Source organism: Salvelinus fontinalis, chromosome 6, assembly GCF_029448725.1.
Source record: "Salvelinus fontinalis isolate EN_2023a chromosome 6, ASM2944872v1, whole genome shotgun sequence".
NCBI lineage: Eukaryota > Metazoa > Chordata > Actinopteri > Salmoniformes > Salmonidae > Salvelinus > Salvelinus fontinalis.
The window spans coordinates 34,176,826-34,200,143 of NC_074670.1; the positions used below are offsets into that span (position 1 = coordinate 34,176,826).

The 23,318-nt window shown below is 41.0% G+C and overlaps 1 protein-coding gene across 1 annotated transcript in view; it reads right to left on the bottom strand.

The window, feature by feature from the left end:
- LOC129857724 (glutamate receptor ionotropic, kainate 3-like) overlaps nucleotides 1-23,318 on the bottom strand; it is a 112,279-nt gene that overhangs the window by 37,647 nt on the left and 51,314 nt on the right. Inside the window, exons 2-6 of the mRNA XM_055926236.1 lie at nucleotides 8,622-8,795; nucleotides 7,952-8,209; nucleotides 7,469-7,650; nucleotides 3,942-3,995; nucleotides 664-834 (exon numbers count right to left, since the gene is read on the bottom strand). Of these exons, the coding sequence (XP_055782211.1) occupies nucleotides 664-834; nucleotides 3,942-3,995; nucleotides 7,469-7,650; nucleotides 7,952-8,209; nucleotides 8,622-8,795 (839 nt within the window). The remainder of the gene's footprint in view (nucleotides 1-663; nucleotides 835-3,941; nucleotides 3,996-7,468; nucleotides 7,651-7,951; nucleotides 8,210-8,621; nucleotides 8,796-23,318) is intronic.

Genomic DNA, 23,318 nt, shown 5'->3' on the forward strand with positions numbered 1-23,318 from the left:
CCTTCTCCATACAGAAATAATGAGACCTGTGAGAGTGCCGTGTATCTGAACCCCAGTCAAATCCATTAATAGATAAACAAACAGCGAGGGATTGCAACAATCTAATATTCATATTGAATATACCACGCGCATGTATAACTCTTTATCTTCCATTAGCGACGCTCGCTTATTAAGTTAGAGCGTAAAAAGAGGCTTTATTGGAATATCAGGGATGGGATTTGCGATTATTGGATTTAGACCATTGTGATGGGATTTGAGAATGATTATGAACTCCCCTGAATACATTGAATGAAGCAGTTCAGAATTTAGTAGACTGTGAACATCCTGCTTCCAAGCGCTTCTTATCTGACTTCATAATGATAATAGGCCCCAAAAGTATCACCATTGTCATTATTATTAGCATAATTGGTGGTATGTAGCAGTAGTAGTAATAGTAGTAATACTGTTACTAATAGTAGCGATATAGTGGTAGTACTGTTACGACAGATGAGACTATAATGTTCTATCTGTATTTTTTCCCCCAAAACGTTGTTATTGACATAAAATGTTGAGAGTAGGGCTGGTGAAAGACACACAGTATATAGATATCAATATGATGTCTTTCATGCTGATTTTAGCATACTATCAGCCTCAGAGTTCCACAACAGAAGACCAAAAGCATACCGTCATGATCCCCTCCAGGAGACCCGAGTCGGGCTTGGGAGGTATCTGCCTCTCTTGCGACCACTTCTCAACGATGGACGCCACCTGAGGGTTGTCCACGTTGAGGATGCGGAAGCCGGTCATGTTGACGCCACAGAAACGGTAGGGCTCCAGGTCGATAGCCATGAGGTCCTTCAGAAAGAGAGGGATGAAACAAAGAGTAGATGATCGTGTTTAGCTTCGGACGGCTGGGATTGGGGCCTCGTTGTTACTGTTAGAGAAGAGAGGATAGAGAGGGTGGTAAATGGGAGATGTATGAAAGTGAAAGAAAGGATTGAGCTTTGAGCCGTCTGGAGGATAAGGGTATAGTGTTTCAAGTGTAGTGTGTGCCTCAGTCAATGAAGCCAAACACAAGGTGTTGGTGTCAGTCTCTCTCAGTGTGGTTAAAGCCATTCACTAATCCTCATTCACAAAGGCATTTTGGTATGGTACAGTAGGTAGGTTCACTTAAACTACTAGATGGAAACCATGTTGAATGTTTGACCTTAACATGGCATTTCAAATTGACTTCCTCCAATGTAATTCAACCTGAACCTTCATGATTATACACAACCCCAACTGCAAGTATAAACAAAACCCTTTAATGCGAATTACCATGATACAGAGGGGCCAGGTAAAACTGTGCTTTGACTCCTTTATCATGTCTCAAAGCTTTGTGTTGGCTGGTTGTTGTGCAGAAGTAAAACCTGAAGGCATGACCTTTTACCCTGTGTTCTGCCGCTGTGGCTCATCCTAAATATTCCCTGAGTAAATGAGGCAGACGACGTTCATCACCTAAAAGGGGAACCACTTCATCTGCTGGATCCAATTAATAATGCAGCCGCTACAGTCCCTCCGCAACCCATAAGCAAACACAGATTTCTCTGAGCAACTGTAATTTCTAGGGCAGCCATCCCGGCTCAAGTGTGAAGTCACATGTCGACACATATCGTGTTGGAGTGTGCCACGGGGCCTCGGAAAAGACATTTGCAGGAACATAATAGATATTTCATTAGCACCCTGTGGTGTTAGTGCTGGGGGAACGGGAGCGTGTAAGACACACGCTGAAGACCGCTTGCCTCCAGATACAGTTTTTTTTTTTTTTTTCTCTCCACAAGCAGTAGGGTTCATATGGCACCATTTTTTTAAAGTCCCTGTCGTACTAAATGGCATTTTGTGGGAAACCATTTTCTTCAGATTATGTGCACCAGGTTTATTGCGAAGCATACAAGTTCCTTAAAAATAATGTTTTGACAAGAAATTGTGATGTTGTAAATTATTTTAGAACTCAAGCACACATTCAAACAGCCATTCGAAGATTGTGAGTTGTTGAGGGCAATGTCAACCATTGCAAAGTATAAAATACCATCGGGTAATGGATTCAAACTAAACATGCACCATTTATGAGAGTTGCAGTAATCTTTGAATTCAATTACTTGACTGGGAAAATTCTGCATTTGTCAATCAACATTAGACTATATACAGTACCACACATTCTGTGCCTCTGTACCTTCAAAATGCTCCATATCACTGACAATGCACTAACACAGGAAGGTGGGAAACATAAAGTTCTCAGCACAGATTCTTGGAGATAACCCTGTAGGGTGTAAAGGGCTGAAGCCATGACAGCCTCATTTCAGAGGACAAGGCTGCTGCTATATTACCCTGCTGACAATCTGGTATTACCTGTTCACGCTCTAATAATGGTGTTCCCCTCACCCATGATGATAAACATGAACATTATCACTGAATATTATCGAGGGGAATATTGTTGCCCTATATGCCATAGATGTATTCATCATTTCAGGTATAATCAGGCAGGTATAATCTTTGAAATGGCATGACCGTCAGTATGACAGTGTAATACTGCTCTAGATGGATCTAGCGGTCCCATATCATTCCATTAATAAATCCTATGTTTTGAGAAATGTAAAATAGATCAACTAAAATGTGTGTCTGTATATTTTATATCAGATCTGAAGTACTCAACCATCAATAACTCAACTAGTTTCTCCCCTGCTTGGTTGAGACCTATACAGTGTGACAGGGACAGCTTTGGGTACTGTTAAAATGTTTGTCGTGATAGGCCTACACAAATGACGACGCACGGCAGAACAATGCCAAGATGACACGCGACTTGCCTGGCCCTGTGTGCCACATTGTATTATCACAACAGACTGGCCAAGTCCATCATGCTAGGGTCTGTCTAGCCCCCATCCTCCTGATCCCCAGTATGAGTGAGTGTTTGCGAGCGTGTGAGTGTGTGAGAGAGCTAGAGACAGATAGCGAGAGAGAGAGAGAAATAAGTTCTGTCCAATAGGAACACATACAGCACCATCAACACCATCACCATGGGGACCACTGTATTAATTCTGCCCTGTCCTTTTGTCACCAGACAGAAAGATTAAATCTGTGCTGCCCAGCCTTGTACTCTACTGGGAGCAGTGAACAGACTGGGCACAGGACACAATAACACACCCGAGGGAGGTCGTCGCCTCCTAGTAATGTGTTTCTGTATTGTGAGTTAGTGTTTCTGACGTCCTCCAATTTCAATATGGCAGTAGGGGATATTCAAGGTGGAACTGTGAATAGTTTGTTGATGAAAGGACACAGAATGTGCATATACAGTATAACCCTTGAACAAAATGTCCTGAGCCAAAGTCTTACTCAAATTGTGGTGTGACTCCAAAGAAATGTAAATGTAAAACACCTGTGCTTATTCTGAACAAAACGACATGTAGCTTAAAAGGGGCCATTAGACTACGGCACTGAAAAGGGTGGAAAGGACACTGCTGCACTACCTGAAAGCTGTTTGTGCATGTTCTACAGTCAACACACTGACGTGTTAGTGTTCATTCAATATGTCTCACAATGGGGGATAATGTCCAAAATAATCTGACATATTACACAATAGGCCTAATCAGTAATCTACCTTCCCTCAAGATTTATTGTAGGTTATCTGCATGAATATGTTTCCTCTATCAAACTCTCAAGCAACATTCTCCATCATCTACTTCCAATCTGTTGCCTTTGTGCTACCGTTTCAAAGACTTCTGTTGACTTTAACGGCGAGAGAAGTGTTTACAGGTGGCAAATTATTGAAGACTCCATTACGCTGCCAGTTAGTCAAACCAAATTGGTATTGTGGACCGGATCCAAACCCCCATCGGCAATTAAGCAGCATTCATCAAAGAAAATCTAATGGCGGGGAGATGGGGAAAAATGTGACTCAATTTGCATTAGCAAGCAATGTAAATTACCAGAGTGGTGAAGATGTAGTGGTAGTACTCTGTCATCATTCCCATCGTCTGGGCCTGTAGGGGGGGGGGGGGGGTTGGAGAGACAAGACAATGAAGAAGGTCACTGTGTCACGCTGGGGTAATTTGCAATCAATATCCACAGTCAAAACAAACAATGGCAAACAAACGGCGGACGCCATTGAAGCTGTTCAGGAGCAATGGAAAGCCACAGGTCTTAATGAGTGTATTGACCATCGCTGTGTGTCGTCGTCGTTGTCAAGTTCGTGATGCTGTTTTTGTTGAAAATATGGCGCAAATGTGACCCTTGGATAATAAAGTAAAAGCAAGTTGTGATTCCACGCTGCCTGAGGGCTTTTTCAACACCATGCATTTAAAGGGTTTGCAATTGCTCTGATCACGGGACTCCCTCCCTGGAGAAAGGAGGCCTTCAATCAAAGAAGTGAGCAGTAATCTGTTCCTCCTATTGCACCATCCCCATATCACGACCACCACTTATTTCACTCAATCTACATTCGAATGTTCTACGTTCCCATGGCGGCAGTACTTCCTGTTTAATTGTACCATCTGTTGTGAAGAATACCCAAGGTAATGCAAATAAGTTGCTGTGTTTTTTGGAAGTGGAAGTCTCTTCTCCATTTAACACACCTACCGACTACAAATACAATTTATGACACTATCAATACTATAAGATGTCAGAAAATAAAAAATATTTCCAACGCATGACATTATTGTTGGATGAATGCCAGCCTATGGAAAGTATAGCGCCCAATTTAAATGTTCATTAAATGGCTGGGAGTATAAAGAGCGTATGATTTTTTAAATATATAACCTGCAACTTTCAAAGTCACATTAAGATGTGTGCGTTTTGGGTCCCTCGCCTGACTCTACTACATCCTCATTTCATTGGCCTCCATCTGTCCCTCTCTCCCCCGGTGGCCAAACCACTTAAAGAAACGTGACAAAAAGTGCTTCTGGGATGGAACAGTCGCTAAAGGGTCATCGCTTTTTAAGAGACACCTGGGATATAGCTCTGAGACAGGTCCAGACAGAAGGTCTGGTCCTGCCATGTTTCCATGTATTTTCTCTACACCTGGAGGGGGATATGAACTGACGAGGGGAGGTTGCTTTAAGGTGAGAACACCAGACAGTCTGCAGAGTGCAGACAGACAGGTATAAAGCAGGGCATTGTGGGGAGGCCAGGGACTATCAGCAAACTCCATATTAAAGTTCAAACGTAGTGTTATACATGTCTATTTTTAAAGAGGGTTTAAAAATACAAGATACATTTTTGACGTAAACCTCCATTACCCTAACTAGAGTTGCAGAACATCTCTTCGTCCTCAGAAGAGTAATATCTAACAGAAGGGGTATGACGTATAAGGCCAGCAATCTTTTGAATATATTATTCTGTTTCAACCATCAACACATTTTTATAACATCAAACGTAAACTGAACTACTTATGTTCAAATGAATTTGGATTACATTCTGTATCCTCACCACATACTGTAAGCGACAAATCTGTGATGGTTTATATTTTGCAGTTTATTGGTCTGATATGCACCTGTAACCACTGTATGCAGATTACAGCGGAAGATACATGAGCCAAATTCAGCAATTTTCATCAGAAACCACAGTATGTGCTTCAATATCAATATTAAAATCAACAAAGAGTGGTCCTGCTGTGTGAGTCAGAACATCACATAACAGCATTTCATCTGTAGTGTAAAAGACAATAAATATCATGGCAAAATAAGCACAGCAAAACACATAATATTGGCTTTGAAAAACAGATATACATTACTCAGTTTTGACACTGTTGCAATAATGTTTTCCAAAAAGTTTCAGAATGACTCAAAGCAGAACAATTTTTTTGTAAGACAACTTTATAATAATATAAGACCAATTCCAGAATGTACAGTTGAAGTCGGAAATGTACACATACTTAGGTTGGAGTCATTAAAACTAGTTTTTCAACCACTCCACAAATTTCTTGTTAAACTATAGTTTTGGCAAGTCGGGCAGGGCATCTACTTTCTGCATGACACAAGCAATTTTTCCAACAATTGTATGCAGACAGATTATTTCACTTCACTGTATCACAATTCTAGTGGGTCAGAGGTATACATCCACTAAGTTAACTGTGCCTTTAAACAGTTTGTAAAATTACAGAAAAGGATGTCACGGCTTTAGAAGCTTCTGATAAGCTAATTGACATAATTTGAGTCAATTGGAGGTGCACCTGTGGATGTATTTCAAGGCCTACCTTCAAACTCAGTACCTCTTTGCTTGACATCATGGGAAAGTCTAAAGAAATCAGACAAAGACCTCCAAAAAAAAAGTATAAATATCATGGGACCACGCAGCCGTCATACCGCTCAGAAAGGAGATGCGTTCTGTCTCCTAGAGATGAACGTACTATGGTGCGAAAAGTGCAAATCAATCCCAGAACAACAGCAAAGAACCTTGTGAAGATGCTGGAGGAAAAAGGTACAAAAGTATCTATATCCACAGTAAAACGAGTCCTATATCGACATAACCTGAAAGGCTGCTCAGCAAGGAAGAAGCCACTGCTCCAAACCCGCCATAAAAAAGCCAGACTACGATTTGCAACTGCACATAGGGACAAATATCGTACTTTTTGGAGAAACGTCCACTGGTCTGATGAAACAAAAATAGAACTGTTTTGCCAAGATGACCATCGTAGTGTTTGGAGGAAAAAAGGGGAGGCTTGCAAGCCGAAGAACACCATCCCAACTGTGAAGCACGGGGGTGGCAGCATCATGTTGTGGGGGTGCTTTGCTGCAGGAGGACTGGTGCACTTCACAAAATAGATGGCATCATGAGGTAGAAAAATTATGTGGATATATTGAAGCAACATCTCAAGACATCAGTCAGGAAGTTAAAGCTTGGTCGCAAATGGGTCTTCCAAATGGACAATGACCCCAAGCATACTTCTAAAGTTGAGGAAAAATGGCTTAAGGACAACAAAGTCAAGGTATTGGAGTGGCCATCACAAAGCCCTGACCTCAATCCCACAGGAAATTTGTGGGCAGAACTGAAAAGGCGTGTGCGAGCAAGGAGGCCTACAAACCTGACTCAGTTACATCCATCAGCTCTGTCAGGAGGAATGGGCCAAAATTCACCAACTTATTGTGGAAGGCTACCCGAAACGTTTGACCAAAGTTAAACAATTTAAAGGCAATGCTACCAAATACTAATTGAGTATGTAAACATCTGACCCACTGGGAATGTGATGAAAGAAATAAAAGCTAATAATTCTCTCTACTATTATTCTGACATTTCACATTTTTAAAATAAAGTGGTGATCCTAACTGACCTAAAACAGGCAAGTTTTACTTGGATTAAATGTCAGGAATTGTGAAACAGAGTTTAAATGTATTTGGCTAAGGTGTTTGTAAACTTCCGACTTCAACTATATGTCAACGCAGAATATGAATTTGATATTGTCTATAGCGTCGATCAGTTAAATTATGTCACCTCTGAACAGTGCCAGTGAGGCTCTCACCTGTTTAAGGATCTGTGCAGCCATTTCGTGGCTGCAGTCGAAGATAATGCGAAACTCCCGTCCTCTCTTCATCTCCTTGAGGAGAGGCCTTGGGTCCTCACCGTCAAAAGGGAGCTGGCGAATCTTTAGCCTGATGTTATACCTGGAGGGGGCCATTATCAGTTCCTGTAGTCTAATAAGACCTTTAGGAAACAAACATCAGAAAGCTAACAGCCACGCACAACATCATTCAACTGTCAACACACACATATCTAAAACATTTAACAAAATTAATATTTTGCTTCTCGTAAAGTGTTGTTTGGTGGTTGATGTTCCACATATAACATTTACCAGACAAAAGTATATACTGTAGAGTATTACAAGCGCTTGGTTTCCAGAAAGCTTTGTATCGCTATGATTGGACTTAAGCTGATCTTAGTACTACGAAGATTTCGGAAAACTCACCCCCCCAATCCCAATGGTTAGAAAACGCCATACTCCCACCTGTACTGTCATCATATACGACTGTGGCTGTTTTCCACTTGAGGAACTGCACCAAATCCAAGATGCCGTAGCTGAGAGAAGAGTAATCCGGGTACAGGTTGGCGTAAAATGTGTCCCTGTTGTCCATAGGGTGATGTTTCCATCGCACCTGGATGTGTGGCACTTCCAACGCATTGCAGATGGACTGGACGGCGTTTGAGGACGAGCTATGTGAGGGCCCAAATATTGCCACTACACCTAAAGACAGTTGGTCACAGGCTAGAATGGCAAGAACAGAAAGAGAATTAACTTTCGGAAAGACACCATATCATATGTTATGATGGTCAACAAGTGAGCTGAATAATGTATTTGGTGAATTATCAAAAATCGATATGGATAATGGTTTTGTCACCACAAAGAAAAGTTGTTGTAGACTTATATGTCTAGTAGAATAAATCCTGGTTTCAGAGTGCAGTTAATGAAATAACATCAAACAAAATACTACTATTAACTATCTATAACAGCCAAGTACTATAAGTTAGACTATTGAAACCCCTTGCCAGAAATACTTGCAATATACCTTTAGGTTGGTTTGTTATGGTCTGCTGTCGTCCAATGGCCTTGCTTCCATCCTTAAGACTGCGTGGCCATTGGCCACAATCCCTGGGCAAACAAAGTGCATGTCACTCACCTTTTCTCGACGCTTCAAAACTGTCGTAGATATTAATCCTCTGTATGTCGTACGTTAACGTCGTGTTGGGCAATAAAGTCCTGTTTCTGTTGATGTTGTTCACCGCAAATTTAAAGGCAAGCTCCTCTGGGCTGACGAGCGGCACTGGTCCCTCTGTTTGCTCAAAAATCCCCCCTGAGAAAAAGGAGACAGTCACATTAGCTCAAGGCCAATTGGTCTGGAACACAGTTGTCTGAAACTACCGCCAAAATTCTTAAGGGGTTTTGCACTAAACACTGGCAGTGGACTAGATTGTGTACATTGGAGCCGGCATTAGATTTGCTCTGTAAACAGAGAGAAAGCCCCACTCCATTTCAGGGAATGCTGTGAATACCAACAGCAGCTTTGAAGTCTGCTGCAGTAATGGGAGAGAGTGAGGAGAGTGGAAAGGAGACAGAGAAAATGGCTCCATCAGAACAGAAACTCAGCTTCTTCTCTACTCCATTGGTTCACTTTTAGTTCACTTTAAAACACAGGTGGATCAGATAACTTGGAGTCGGTATAATAGAAAATATTGAATTAAATCACAATTACTATCACTAAATTGAGCATGTTATATTTAGGGCCCTTGGTTTTATAGAAATGCCATATTGTATCAGTTAGATATGAGGAGCATAACAAGTTTCCATGTACAACTAAATACGATCAGCCTTTTCTTGTTTTTCATTCAAAAACACCAATTAGAGAATATCTCGAAACTTAAACAACATGAGTGTGCATTTATCAAAATAAGGCTCCAAAAACTTGGCTCTGATCAATACACCTTCCCTTCAATATTTCAGTGTTTTGCCTGGAGACAGAATCAGGACCTGTGGCCTACTGATACCCCCCAGCATGTCCCTGCAAGTGGTCAACGGAATCACAGACCTCTGCTGCTACAGTGCCTTCAGAAAGTATTCACACCCCTTGATGTTTTCCACATGTTGTTGCGTTACAAAGTGGGATAAAAAATATATATTATCGGAAAATAAACCACTAATATATCTTAATTAGATAAGTATTCAATACCCTGGGTCAATTCATGTTAGAATCACCTTTGGCAGTGATTAGAGCTGTGAGTCTTTCTGGGAAAGTCTCTAAGACCACACCTGTATTGTACAATATTGCCCATTATTCTTAAAAAAAAATATTCAAGCTCTGTCAAGTTAGTTGCTGATCATTGCTAGAAAGCCATTTTCAAGTCTTGCAATACATTTTGAGGCTGATTTTAGTCAAAACTGTAACTAAGCCACTCAGGAACATTCTTGGTAAGCAACTCCCGTGTATATTTGGCCTTTTATGTAATTGTGCTGCTGAAAAGTATGAATTTGTCTCCCATTGTCTGTTGAAAAGCAGACTGAACCAAGTTTCGCTCATGCTTAGCTCTATTCCGTTTCTTTTCATTATAAAAAAAAATCCATAGTCCTTGCCGATGACAATCATGCCCATAACATGATGCAGCCACCACCATGCTTGAAAATATGAAGGGTGGTACTTAGTGATGTGTTGTGTTGGAATTGCCCCAAACATAATGCTTTGAATTCAGGACAAAGTTAATTTATATTGCAAACTGGATGCATATTTTGGAATTATTCTGTACATGCTTCGTTCTTTTCACTCTGTATTTATGTTAGTATTGTGGAGTAACTACAATGTCGTTTATCCATCTTCAGTTACCTCCTATCACAGCCATTCTGTCAGGTTTTGGCCAGGACTGTTCTAGTTTTGGTCACTAGATGTCCCCATTGCACCTTTTTTGAACCTTTTGTTTTTTTCTTGCTCTAATTATTGTTTGCACCTGTATGTCGTTCCCTTGTTAGTATTTAAACCCTGTGTGTTCCTCAGTTCTTTGCTCAGTGTTTGTATGTTAGCACCCAGCCCCAGCCCAAGCCTTGTTGGATTTTCCAGAGGTTCTCTGGTTTTGTTCTTGTGTTTTTTGGATTAGTCTTTTGAGGTTTGTTTTTTCCCTTGCTGTTCTTACCACTTTGTGGATTTTCTTTGTATTTTGGAAGATATCCATTTTTTGCCTTTTGGTTTTATTTTGGACATTGTGGATTTATATTCTTTGCCTGAAGATCTTGTTCTTTTATTAAACCACCATCTATAGTACTGCTGTGTCTGCCTCATCTTCTGGGTTCTGCTGATTATTAGGGACTGTTTCTCGCACCGGGTCCTGACACATTCAACTCTATAACTCTTTCAAAATCACCATTGGTGAAATCCGTGAGCGGTTTCCTTCCTCTCCGGCAACTGAGTTAGGAAGGGCACCTGTATCTTTGTAGTGACTGTGTCTATTGATACACCATCCAACGTGTAATTAATAACTTTATCATGCTCAAAGGGATATTCAATGTATTTTTTCCCCCATCTACCAATTGGTGCCCTGGTCTTTGTGGTTGAATCTGTGCTTGCGATTCACTGTTCGACCGAGGGACTTGTATGTGTGTGGTACAGAGATGGGGTAGTAATTTAGGAATCAGGCTAAACATTATTATTGCACACAGAGTGAGTCCATGTAACTTATTATTAAGCACACTTTTACTTCTGAACTTATTTAGGCTTGCCATAACAAAAGGGTTGAATACTTATTGACTCAAGACAATTCAGCTTTGAATTTGTAATGAAGTTGTAAAAAATGTGAAAAACAAAATTCTACCTTGACATAATGGGGTATTGCGTGTAAACCAGTGACACAATCGTAATTTAATCAATTTTAAATTCAGGCGGTAACAAAAAAATGTGGAAAAAGTTAAGGGTATATGAATACTTTCTGAAGGTACTGTATTCGCAGTGGAAACGGAAGAAGCCAAGCCCATTACTCTACTGCTGTGTCCATAGTAGGACAGCCTCAGAGTCACGTAACTTTGAGGCTGTCCTCATATGGGCACCATACACTATTTATGACTGTGAAACCCCCTTTGATTTCAAGGGGATGTGATTACTACATTAAGTAATTGCTGGAGTATATACTAATTTGACTATTAAGAGGATAAAATGTGCATTGCTCAGAAGCACTTTAACAAATTTAATAAACAGGGAGACCTGCTCCTTGGGAAGAAATCCGGGGATAATTTGCATCATCCTTTTTCACAATCCTGACAGAAGCACAATGCCTAGGCTTTAATGAGTTAGGAATTTCCAACCGCGTCAAATAATGAGGAATAAGCAGCTCAGTTTTGATACCACAATATCCACACTAATAAACAAAGGGGAATATTATTATTGAACAATAGTTACACAGAAAAAAAGCACTCCCGGTTAGGCAATGTAAAGCAATTTATGACTGAGGGTAAACACAAACTGAGATGCAACTTTAGATTTGGGATTTGTTCTTGTGAACCTCAGATGAACATGTTTACTATTCTTAGTCTGCCTCACAAAGGCCCTTAATTCATCTCTTGGGTTGTAGCCTGCAGGGCACCTAATTGCAGGTCCCTATTTTAATAATTTGGCTCTTCGTGAACATTTTGGTAAATCAGCTGCATTGAAAAGCTACAATAGTTCACTCGAAATAAAATAAATGAACAGCTGTGTGTGAGGAAAAAGCACAAGGCTAAACTAGGACCTTAGAAAGAAAAGTTTGACATTACATAACCTTGCATAATATAAGCCTATAGTACGTGTCCTGACTGCCTTCGTGGGGCTTATGTGTACAATACCATACATTTCAGTTAAACAAAGCACTAGACACAAGGTCATATCCTTAAAAAAACATCTCACACCACAACACTGCATCAATAACTGCAAACACAGGTCCATTCTAGCTATGTGTCCACTTTTAATTCAGAGGCAAAACACTGTAACACTGTTGACCTGGTTTATGTATAATTCTGATACCTGTTGTGGTGAGGGAAAACATAATAACATTGTTGTTATATTCCACTTAAGACTACAATTGACTTGTTTTGTATTGGTACAATTGGCATTTGCGTTTGAATTGTGCATCCAGTTCTTGCCTATTGTCAGTGTTGCTAAGCATGAAGCAAATCTCTCTGATACTGTCAAACTACAGTTGAAGTCGGAAGTTTACATACACCTGAGCCAAATACATTTAAACTCAGTTTTTCACAATTCCTGACATTTAATCCTAGTCAAATCTGCCTGTCTTAGGTCAGTTAGGATCACCACTATTTTAAGAATGTGAAATGTCAGAATAATAGCAGAGAGAATGATTTATTTCAACTTTAATCACGTTCCCAGTGGGTCAGATATTCACATACACTCAATTAGTATTTAGTAGCATTGCCTTTAAATTGTTTAACTTGGGTCAAACGTTTTGGGTAGCCTTCCACAAGCTTACCACAATAACTTGGGTGAATTGTGGCCCATTCCTCGTGACAGAGCTGGTGTAACTGAGTCAGGTTTGTAGGCCTCCTTGCTCGCACTCGCTTTTTCAGTTCTGCCCACAAATCTCCTATAGGATTGATGTCAGGTCTTTGTGATGGCCAGTCCAATACCTTGACTTTGTTGTCCTTAAGCCATTTTGCCACAACTTTGGAAGTATGCTTGGGTCATTGTCCATTTGGAAGATCCATTTGCGACCAAGCTTTAACTTCCTGACTGATGTCTTGAGATGTTGCTTCAATATATCCACATTATTTTTCTACCTCATGATGCCATCTATTTTGTGAAGTGCACCAGTCCCTCCTGCAGCAAAGCACCTCCACAACATGATGCTGCCACCCCCGTGCTTCACAGTTGGGATGATGTTCTTCGGCTTGCAAGCGTCCCCCTTTTTCCTCCAAACATAACGATGGTCATGATGGCCAAACAGTTCTATTTTTGTTTCATCAGACCAGAGAACGTTTCTCCAAAAAGTACGATCTTTGTCCCCATGTGCAGTTGCAAACCGTAGTCTGGCTTTTGTTATGGCAGGTTTGGAGCAGTGGCTTCTTCCTTTCTGAGCTGCCTTTTCAGGTTATGTCAATATAGAACCTATTTTACTGTGTATATAGATACTTTTTTACCTGTTTCCTCCAGCATCTTCACAAGATTATTTGCTGTTGTTCTGGGATTGATTTGCACTTTTTGCACCAAAGTACGTTCATATCTAGGAGACAGACCGCGTCTCCCTCCTGAGCGGTATGACGCCTGCGTGGTCCCATGGTGTTTATACTTGCATACTATTGTTTGAACAGATGAACATGGTACCTTCAGGCATTTGGAAATTGCTCCCAAGGATGAACTAGACTTGTGGAGGTCTCCAATTTTTTTTCTGAGGCTGATTTCTTTAGATTTTCCCATGATGTCAAGCGAAGAGGCACTGAGTTTGAAGGTAGGCCTTGAAATACATCCACAGGTACACCACCAATTGACTCAAATTATGCCAATTAGCCTATCAGAAGCTTCTAAAGCCATGACATTTTCTGGAATTTCCCAAGCTGTTTAAAGGCACAGTCATCTTAGTGTATGTAAACTTCTGACCCACTGGAATTGTGATACAGTGAAATAATCTGTCTGTAAACAATTGTTGGAAAAATTACTTCTGTCATGCACAAAGTAGATGTCCTAACCGATTTGCCAAAACTATTGTTTGTTAACAAGAAATGTGTGGAATGGTTGAAAAACGAGTTTCAATGACTCCAACCTAAGTGTATGTAAACTTCCGACTTCAACTGTACATCTGTGTCATTCTGGGAACGTTCAATAAATTCCATTGTTTTCCCAAAATCCTGGATATGGGAGTCACAGAATGTATTGACATTTCCCAGAATGTTGTAACCCTAGTCCTAAGGATTCCATTTGAGTATGTCTGATTTTTACCAAATCACAACGGAGAATAGATGGGAACATTCAGATAAATTCTCATCTGAATTCTCTGTGTATCACATAAATAACACACCTGTGGTCTTAAACATGTTTGTTGTTACAGTAGATCTAATTAGTAGTTTGGCCAGAGCAAAAATCAGCTAGGAGTAAAATTGGGAGAAGAAATGGCAGGTCCACACTGTACTGGTTTCTCTATAAACCCTCCTTCCAATATAGCCTACCACACATTGTGCTTGTTCACATTCACCATACAGCCAGACAGAACCATGCCAAGGCCTAAACAATGACACAATATAATTTTGCTCTTGGATAAAGGTATGCTAGCCCACTGAATTTCTGAGTGTAGCTCCTTTGTACTTTTTGTTCTCTGGTAGGATTCCCAATCTGCCTGAGAATAGCTTCCCTTCTCCCTCGATCTGTGAAAGCACTTAGCGATACAATGAGAGAAAAGATGCAAGCAAACAATGACCGTCACAAAGCACCTGTAAAACACTGTAGGTTTGGGAAAAAAAAAACAGATTTTAGCTGTAATATGTTCCTCTTTAATGACATGTAACACATTTGGTTGGCAGGGATGGGATCTGAGGAAAAAAAGTGCAACTCAAGTGCAGTTTAGAAAGCTGAAAGACTTTATGAGACATCAGAAAGCTTACATTTTATAAACATACCCACAATTGCACATTGCACATTTGATTTTCTTATCCAAATGAGAGTTAATTTTTGCAATTGATTGCACAGTCGCTATTCTGTTTTTGTCAACCGCACCCATTCATCATCCAAATGCAAGCACTCAATCTTCAGTAATGTTTGAATGGTTTAATGATGCATTAACTACCCCTCAGAACCACTAATACCATAACAAACAAATGTTCCTGCTCACATCTATCCATCTGTTGGAATTAGAGGTGTTCTACATTTGTATAGTAATCTGCACAAGTTGACAATGTAACTGACCTTTCATCAAACTCTTGGTTTCTATTTAAAGACCAAGTTAACCCACTGAGCTAAAGTCTAGGTATTAGCTCTGGGATCTATATAACACAAGACTTCAGATTTTTTTTTTAAGAAAAAAGATTACTCAGCACACAACTTCAATTCCCCGAACCACCTCCACAAAATGTTGCAATGCATATAATTGGTTAGTCCGAAAACAATTACTTGACCATATAATACCAGTTGACTAGACTATGGTTGAGGGCCACAGACACAGTTCTGATTGGCTAGGTTGGGTCATTACATTACTCTTATTGAATTGGAAGACTTTCATTATTACATCTGTCATGAAATGGATACTGAAAGGTGTATGTCTTTGGATTGGAATGACCATAAAAGGACTGATTTTCACTCATGAGATGACATCTTGTTTAACTTCTCACTGTCTGTACTCTGATTCTGCAAGAGCACTCAAATTAATGCTTTGTAATGGGGGACAGTTTTACAAAGCATCTTATATCATCAAATACATTTAATTTGGCCCCATATAATCTTTACGTCCATAATGAGAAAAGGGTTTTTAATTCAGTTAGACCACCTTTTTTTGACACTGTCTATATTGAATATATATCTAACTCTTGTAACGGTCCTGACCTGTTTTATGTTGTTTTTGTATGTGTTTATGGTCAGGGCGTGTGTTTTGGGTGGGCAGTCTATGTTTTCTGTTTCTATGTTGGTTTTGGGTTGCCTGGTATGGCTCTTAATTAGAGGCAGGTGGTTTGCGTTTTCCTCTAATTAAGAGTCATATTTAGGTAGGGTGTTCTCACTGTTTGTTGGTGGGTGATTGTCTTCCGTATCTGTGTTATGTCTTGCACCATACGGGACTGTTCGGTTGTTCGTTTCGTTTCGATGTAGTCTGTTCCTGTCCGTGAGTTTTACGTTAGTTATGTAAGTTCATGTTCAGGTTTTTTCGTCTACGTCGTTTTCTTGTTTTTGTATTTTGAAAGTGTTTGTTTTCGTGTTGCCATCCTCGTTACAAATAAAGAGATGGCTTATTTCCCGAATGCTGCATTTTGGTCTGATGATCCTTCTCTCCTCTCCTCGTCCGAGGATGAGGAGAACGACAGCCTTTACAACTCTATCAAAGCTGAGAGACATCCATATTTATTCGATAAAAATAAAAAATAGGTCTTATTGTCACATACACCGGATAGGTGCAGTGAATTGTGTTGTTTTACAGGGTCAGCCATAGTAGTATGGCGCACGTGGAGAAAATTAGGGTTAAGTGCCTCGCTCAAGGGCACATCAACAGATTTTTCACAATGTCGACTCGGGTATTCGAACCAACAACCTACTGGCCCAACACTCTAACCGATAGTAATACTCTTGCAACCTTATAATGTTGTGATATTCCTTCGTCACAGGCCTGTCAGGTAACAACACATTTGTGAAATCTAATTTTATGCTCAAGTGGTTCTGCTTGTGCAATTTATCGCAGCTATCACTTTCTCCCTCTTCTCCTTCTCTTCTCCTCCTCTCTCGCCACCCTCTCTCACTTTCTCCTTCCTTCTCTTTCCCAGCTTAGCGTGGCTGTGTTTTGATCTCATTATCGTTCTCAAACATCCACACCGGATAATCTGTCAAGGGCAGGAGCCTGCACTCGGCTTCGCATAGGGTACCCCAGTCCGAATTATGAGGATGAGGAGTGTGCTCTCAGTAGGAACCGGACTGAAGACATTTTGAAAGAGAGCAGACCAGAGCAGTCAAAAAACATATTTTACTGGGTTTTATATATATTTCCAAACTATGAGGTTGGAATAATACTGTGAAACTGTGTTTTATATATATTTCCAAACTATGAGGTTGGAATAATACTGTGAAACTGTGTTTTATATATATTTCCAAACTATGAGGTTGGAATAATACTGTGAAACTGTGTTTTATATATATTTCCAAACTATGAGGTTGGAATAATACTGTGAAACTGTGAAAAATATGAGTGCATGGATCATCAACTAGATTCAGCCACGGGCTGACTTTTTCTGGAGCGGATGGTCGGACGGCCGGAACATAATTACCAATAATTCATAGACTGCAAAACTGTGTTTTATATATATTTTCACACTATGAGGTTGGAATAACACTGTGAAATTGTGAAAATTATGAGTGCATGGATCATCAACTAGATTCAGCCACGGGCCAACTTTTTCTGGAGCGGATGGTCGGGGGGCCGTGGTTGGGGGGCCGGAACATAATAACAAATAATTAATAGACTGCAAATTGACCGCAAGAAGCCCAAACAGATATAATGTTTGACTAAAACATACTAATTTCAAATCTTGCTTACATTTGTATACACTTGGAACAGATTTTCTTTTTACAGTCTTTTATGTCCAACATGCTCAGAAAACAACCTGCCACCTGGGGAACCCTGTTTTAGCGTAAGAGCAGTTTGAAAAGACCGCCTGAAATTTCAGCCTGTCCAGGTGGGATGGAGTTCTGGCCTGCCTGGCGAGATCACAATGTGGTAAATTAGTTAATAGACCAATATAAAAAGGGTTCAAAATCTTTCTGCAAATAACAGCAACTGTTCTGTTTTCCCCTCCCCACTCAGAACGCAACTTTTTTGAAAGATAACACAAAGAACTGCAAAAGTGTTTCCAATGCTCTCCACTTTCTGGATGACCGAGTTTTGAAGTCAGTGGAATGCCTGGTGGAAGCAGAGTATGATAGCTAAGGAGATGGATAAATTCTGCCGTTTGATTACAAATATGCAGAGGGAGTCGAAAACAGAACACACAGAAAAAACACACGCAACTAAAATTCTCCGGTAGAATGTCCTGCTTTTATTTCGTCACGTTCAAAACAGTATGCAATTTTCTGTAATTATCTCGCCACTAACTTGTAAATAATGATCTTATTGTGAGTGTTTTCTGTAATAATAATTTCCTGTAATAATGAATAAAGTTAAGACGTTGTCAGCTATATGATATGGTCATTATTTGAAAGTTGCTTTTCGTTGCCTGGTTTGCCATTTCGTAAATTCACTTTTGAACGGATGGGTTTATTGGTGTTAAAATACACCAGTTATGCTTTTTTTCAACGACCAGGCTGCTGATGTCATGCAGCTTCTTGTTTTTGTGTTTACACTTTTTTCATAACGACAACGACAAGTTTGATGTCGGATGACAATAGAATGTTCATGGTGTCCCTGCGACAACTGCCTACAGACATGTCGACAGACATAGTATAAACCAGCTTAAGTCTTGAAATCTTTGGTTGTTTAGCACATGGCCTCAGATAGGTGGGGCTAAGGCTTAATATGGTGTGAACGATGCTGAGTGGGTGTAGACAAAGTAGAGCACTCCAGTAGGTGTACCAAAACATTCAAGGGCCATTTTCTCAAAAGTGGGGTTACAAGTTTATCAATTTTCCAATGTAAAAAACCCAATTTCAAATTTTGCTACATAAGTCTGAATCGAGCCGGTCGGTCACAAATGTCTGAGGCCAGAGCTTCATAATTTAGGGAACGGTAGAAATGTGCATAATTGTTACCCAGGGGAAAATAGGGGAGGGTCATGTTTTTTTAATTTCAATCAGAAGGAGTGTTTATTATTATTTTTTTATTTAGTCCAAGGGAGGGTCATGTAATTTGCAACTGATTAAATGTCATATTGCTCAGGGTTTGAGAATTAGTTGCTTATTATAGTACAGTCGTGGCCAATAGTTTTGAGAATAACACAAATATACATTTTCACAAAGTCTGCTTCCTCAATGTCAGGAGATATTTTTGTCAGATATTACTATGGAATACTGAAATATAATTACAAGCATTTCATAAGTGTCAAAGGCTTTTATTGACAATTACATGAAGTTGATGGAAAGAGACAATATTTGCAGTGTTGACCCTTCTTTTTCAAGACCTCTGCAATCCACCTTAGCATGCTGTCAATTAACTTCTGGGCCACACCCTGACTGATGGCAGCCCATTCTTGCATTATCAATGCTTGGAGTTTGTCAGAATTTGTGGGTTTTTGTTTGTCCACCCGCCTCTTGAGGATTGACCACAAGTTCTCAATGGGATTAAGGTCTGGGGAGATTCCTGGCCATGGACCCAAAATATCGACGTTTTGTTCCCCGAGCCACTTAGTTATCACTTTTGCCTTATGGCAAGGTGCTCCATCATGCATCACGAAAAGGCATTGTTCGTCACCAAACTGTTCCTGGATGGTTGGGAGAAGTTGCTCTCAGAGGATGTGTTGGTACCATTCTTTATTCATGGCTGTGTTCTTAGGCAAAATTGTGAGTGAGCCCACTCCCTTGGCTGAGAAGCAACCCCACACATGAATGGTCTCAGGATGCTTTACTGTTGGCATGACACAGGACTGATGGTAGCGCTCACCTTGTCTTCTCCGGACAAGCTTTTTTCCGGATGCCCCAAACAATCGGAAAGGGGATTCATCAGAGAAAATTACTTTACCCCAGTCCTCAGCAGTCCAATCCCTGTACATTTTGCAGAATATCAGTCTGTCCCTGTTTTTCCTGGAGAGAAGTGGCTTCTTTGCTGCCCTTCTTGACACCAGGCCATCCTCCAAAAGTCTTCGCCTCACTGTGTGTGCAGATGCACTCACACCTGCCTGCTGCCATTCCTGAGCAAGCTCTGTACTGGTTGTGCCCCGATCCCGCAGCTGAATCAACTTTAGGAGAGGGTCCTGGAGCTTGCTGGACTTTCTTGGGTGCCCTGAAGTCTTCTTCACAACAATTGAAACGCTCTCCTTGAAGTTCTTGATGATCCGATAGATGGTTGATTTAGGTGCAATCTTACTGGCAGCAATATCCTTGCCTGTGAAGCCCTTTTTGTGCAAAGCAATGATGACGGCACGTGTTTCCTTGCAGGTAAGCATGGTTGACAGAGGAAGAACAATGATTCCAAGCACCACCCTCCTTTTTAAGCTTCCAGTCTGTTATTCGAACTCAATCAGCATGACAGAGTGATCTCCAGCCTTGTCCTCGTCAACACTCACGCCTGTGTTAACGAGAGAATCACTGATATGATGTCAGCTGGTCCTTTTGTGGCAGGGCTGAAATGCAGTGGAAATGTTTTTGGGGGATTCAGTTCATTTGCATGGCAAAGAGGGACTTTGCAATTAATCTGATCACTCTTCATATAACATTCTGGAGTAGATGCAAATTGCCATCATACAAACTGAGGCAGCAGACTGTTTAAATTAATATTTGTGTCATTCTCAAAACTTTTGGCACGACTGTATCTTGATGTGTGCCCAATGATGCCACTCATCCCTGATTCTCTGCTGGCCGCGCAATATCAAGAGCACCTAGTGTGGTCTCAATAAAATGATCCCTAGCCTATACTATATGTTTTATGAAGAGCATGCTCGGAGAAGCGCAGGGCAAAGTTCTATTTTAAGAAAATGTACTTCCTTACAGAATGTTTGCGTTGCTGGGATGGTGTATATAAAACTAGGCTACACTGCATTACACAATCATGAGTCCTGGCCTGCACTGCTCTTGCTGATATAAACCTTTTGTGCTGCCTAACCAATGACTGTGACTGTGCTGTGTATGGTGGCACCTCAGGAGGCGAGTCAAAGGCTTCTTCTGAAAATACGTATTTATTTATCCAAAAAATGTAATATCTATGTGTGCGGACTAGACCTACTGATGTCCTGTTCAGTTTGCGAGGGAGAGGGTGAAGATGAGGAGGACCAGAGGTAAACTTGCTACTGCTATGATTGACTTTAATAAAACAATATGTTTCGTTGTCCATCATTAAGCTATTAATCAGAGTTATCAACCTCACAATTAGCCATATTCGAGTAATTTACATTACTATGAAGCAGCAGCTGTGGAGATGGACAGCGCATGGGTGCTGAAAGTAGGCAAATTTGAGAAGGCTTCATTCCTAGAAAGAGTTATCATTTTAAGTTGGCTTTAGGCTACTAGCAACAAGAGGGATTTGTGTTGGAGAATATTTATTCCAATTCAAAAAATAAGAGTTAGGCCTACCTGTTTAACAGATTCAATGATAGTCCACTATCCATATATTTTGTCAGACAGTTTCTTCAGTCACCAAGCACCCTATAAATATCTCAGTGTCAGTGAAAAGCTTGGTGTGTTAAGACCAAATAGGGCTATCTTCTGTATTTCACCCCTAAAGCTATCATCAAGACAACTGGTGTCTACTTTGAAGAATATAAAATATCAAATATACACTGCTCAAAAAAATAAAGGGAACACTTAAACAACACAATGTAACTCCAAGTGAATCACACTTCTGTGAAATCAAGCTGTCCACTTAGGAAGCAACACTGATTGACAATAAATTTCACATGCTGTTGTGCAAATGGAATAGACAAAAGGTGGAAATTATAGGCAATTAGCAAGACACCCCCAATAAAGGAGTGATTCTGCAGGTGGTGACCACAGACCACTTCTCAGTTCCTATGCTTCCTGGCTGATGTTTTGGTCACTTTGAATGCTGGCGGTGCTCTCACTCTAGTGGTAGCATGAGACGGAGTCTACAACCCACACAAGTGGCTCAGGTAGTGCAGCTCATCCAGGATGGCACATCAATGTGAGCTGTGGCAAGAAGGTTTGCTGTGTCTGTCAGCATAGTGTCCAGAGCATGGAGGCGCTACCAGGAGACATGCCAGTACATCAGGAGACGTGGAGGAGGCCGTAGGAGAGCAACAACCCAGCAGCAGGACCGCTACCTCCGCCTTTGTGCAAGGAGGGGCACTGCCAGAGCCCTGCAAAATGACCTCCAGCAGGCCACAAATGTGCATGTGTCTGCTCAAACGGTCAGAAACAGACTCCATGAGGGTGGTATGAGGGCCCGACGTCCACAGGTGGGGGTTGTGCTTACAGCCCAACATCGTGCAGGACATTTGGTATTTGCCAGAGAACACCAAGATTAGCAAATTCGCCACTGGCGCCGTGTGCTCTTCACAGATGAAAGCAGGTTCATACTGAGCACATGAGCACATGTGACAGACGTGACAGAGTCTGGAGACGCCGTGGAGAACGTTCTGCTGCCTGCAACATCCTCCAGCATGACCGGTTTGGCGGTGGGTCAGTCATGGTGTGGGGTGGCATTTCTTTGTGGGGCCGCACAGCCCTCCATGTGCTCGCCAGAGGTAGACTGACTGCCATTAGGTACCGAGATGAGATCCTCAGAGCCCTTGTGAGACCATATGCTGACACATGCACATTTGTGGCCTGCTGGAGGCCATTTTGCAGGGCTCTGGCAGTGCCCCTCCTTGCACAAAGGAGGAGGTAGCGGTCCTGCTGCTGGGTTGTTGCCCTCCTACGGCCTCCTCCACGTCTCCTGATGTACTGGCCTGTCTCCTGGTAGCGCCTCCATGCTCTGTACACTACGCTGACAGACACAGCAAACCTTCTTGCCACAGCTCGCATTGATGTGCCATCCTGGATGAGCTGCACTACCTGAGCCACTTGTGTGGGTTGTAGACTCCGTCTCATGCTATCACTAGAGTGAGAGCACCGCCAGCATTCAAAAGTGACCAAAACATCAGCCAGGAAGCATAGGAACTGAGAAGTGGTCTGTGGTCACCACCTGCAGAATCACTCCTTTATTGGGGGTGTCTTGCTAATTGCCTATAATTTCCACCTTTTGTCTATTCCATTTGCACAACAGCATGTGTAATTTATTGTCAATCAGTGTTGCTTCCTAAGTGGACAGTTTGATTTCACAGAAGTGTGATTGACTTGGAGTTACATTGTGTTGTTTAAGTGTTCCCTTTATTTTTTTGAGCAGTGTATATATTTACACACTACTGTTCAAATGTTTGGGGTCACTTAGAAATGTCCTTGTTTTCCATGAAAACATACATGAAATGAGTTGCAAAATTAATAAGAAATATAGTCAAGATGTTGACAAGGTTATAAATAATGATTTTTATTTGAAATAATAAGTGTCCTTTAGACTTAGCTTTT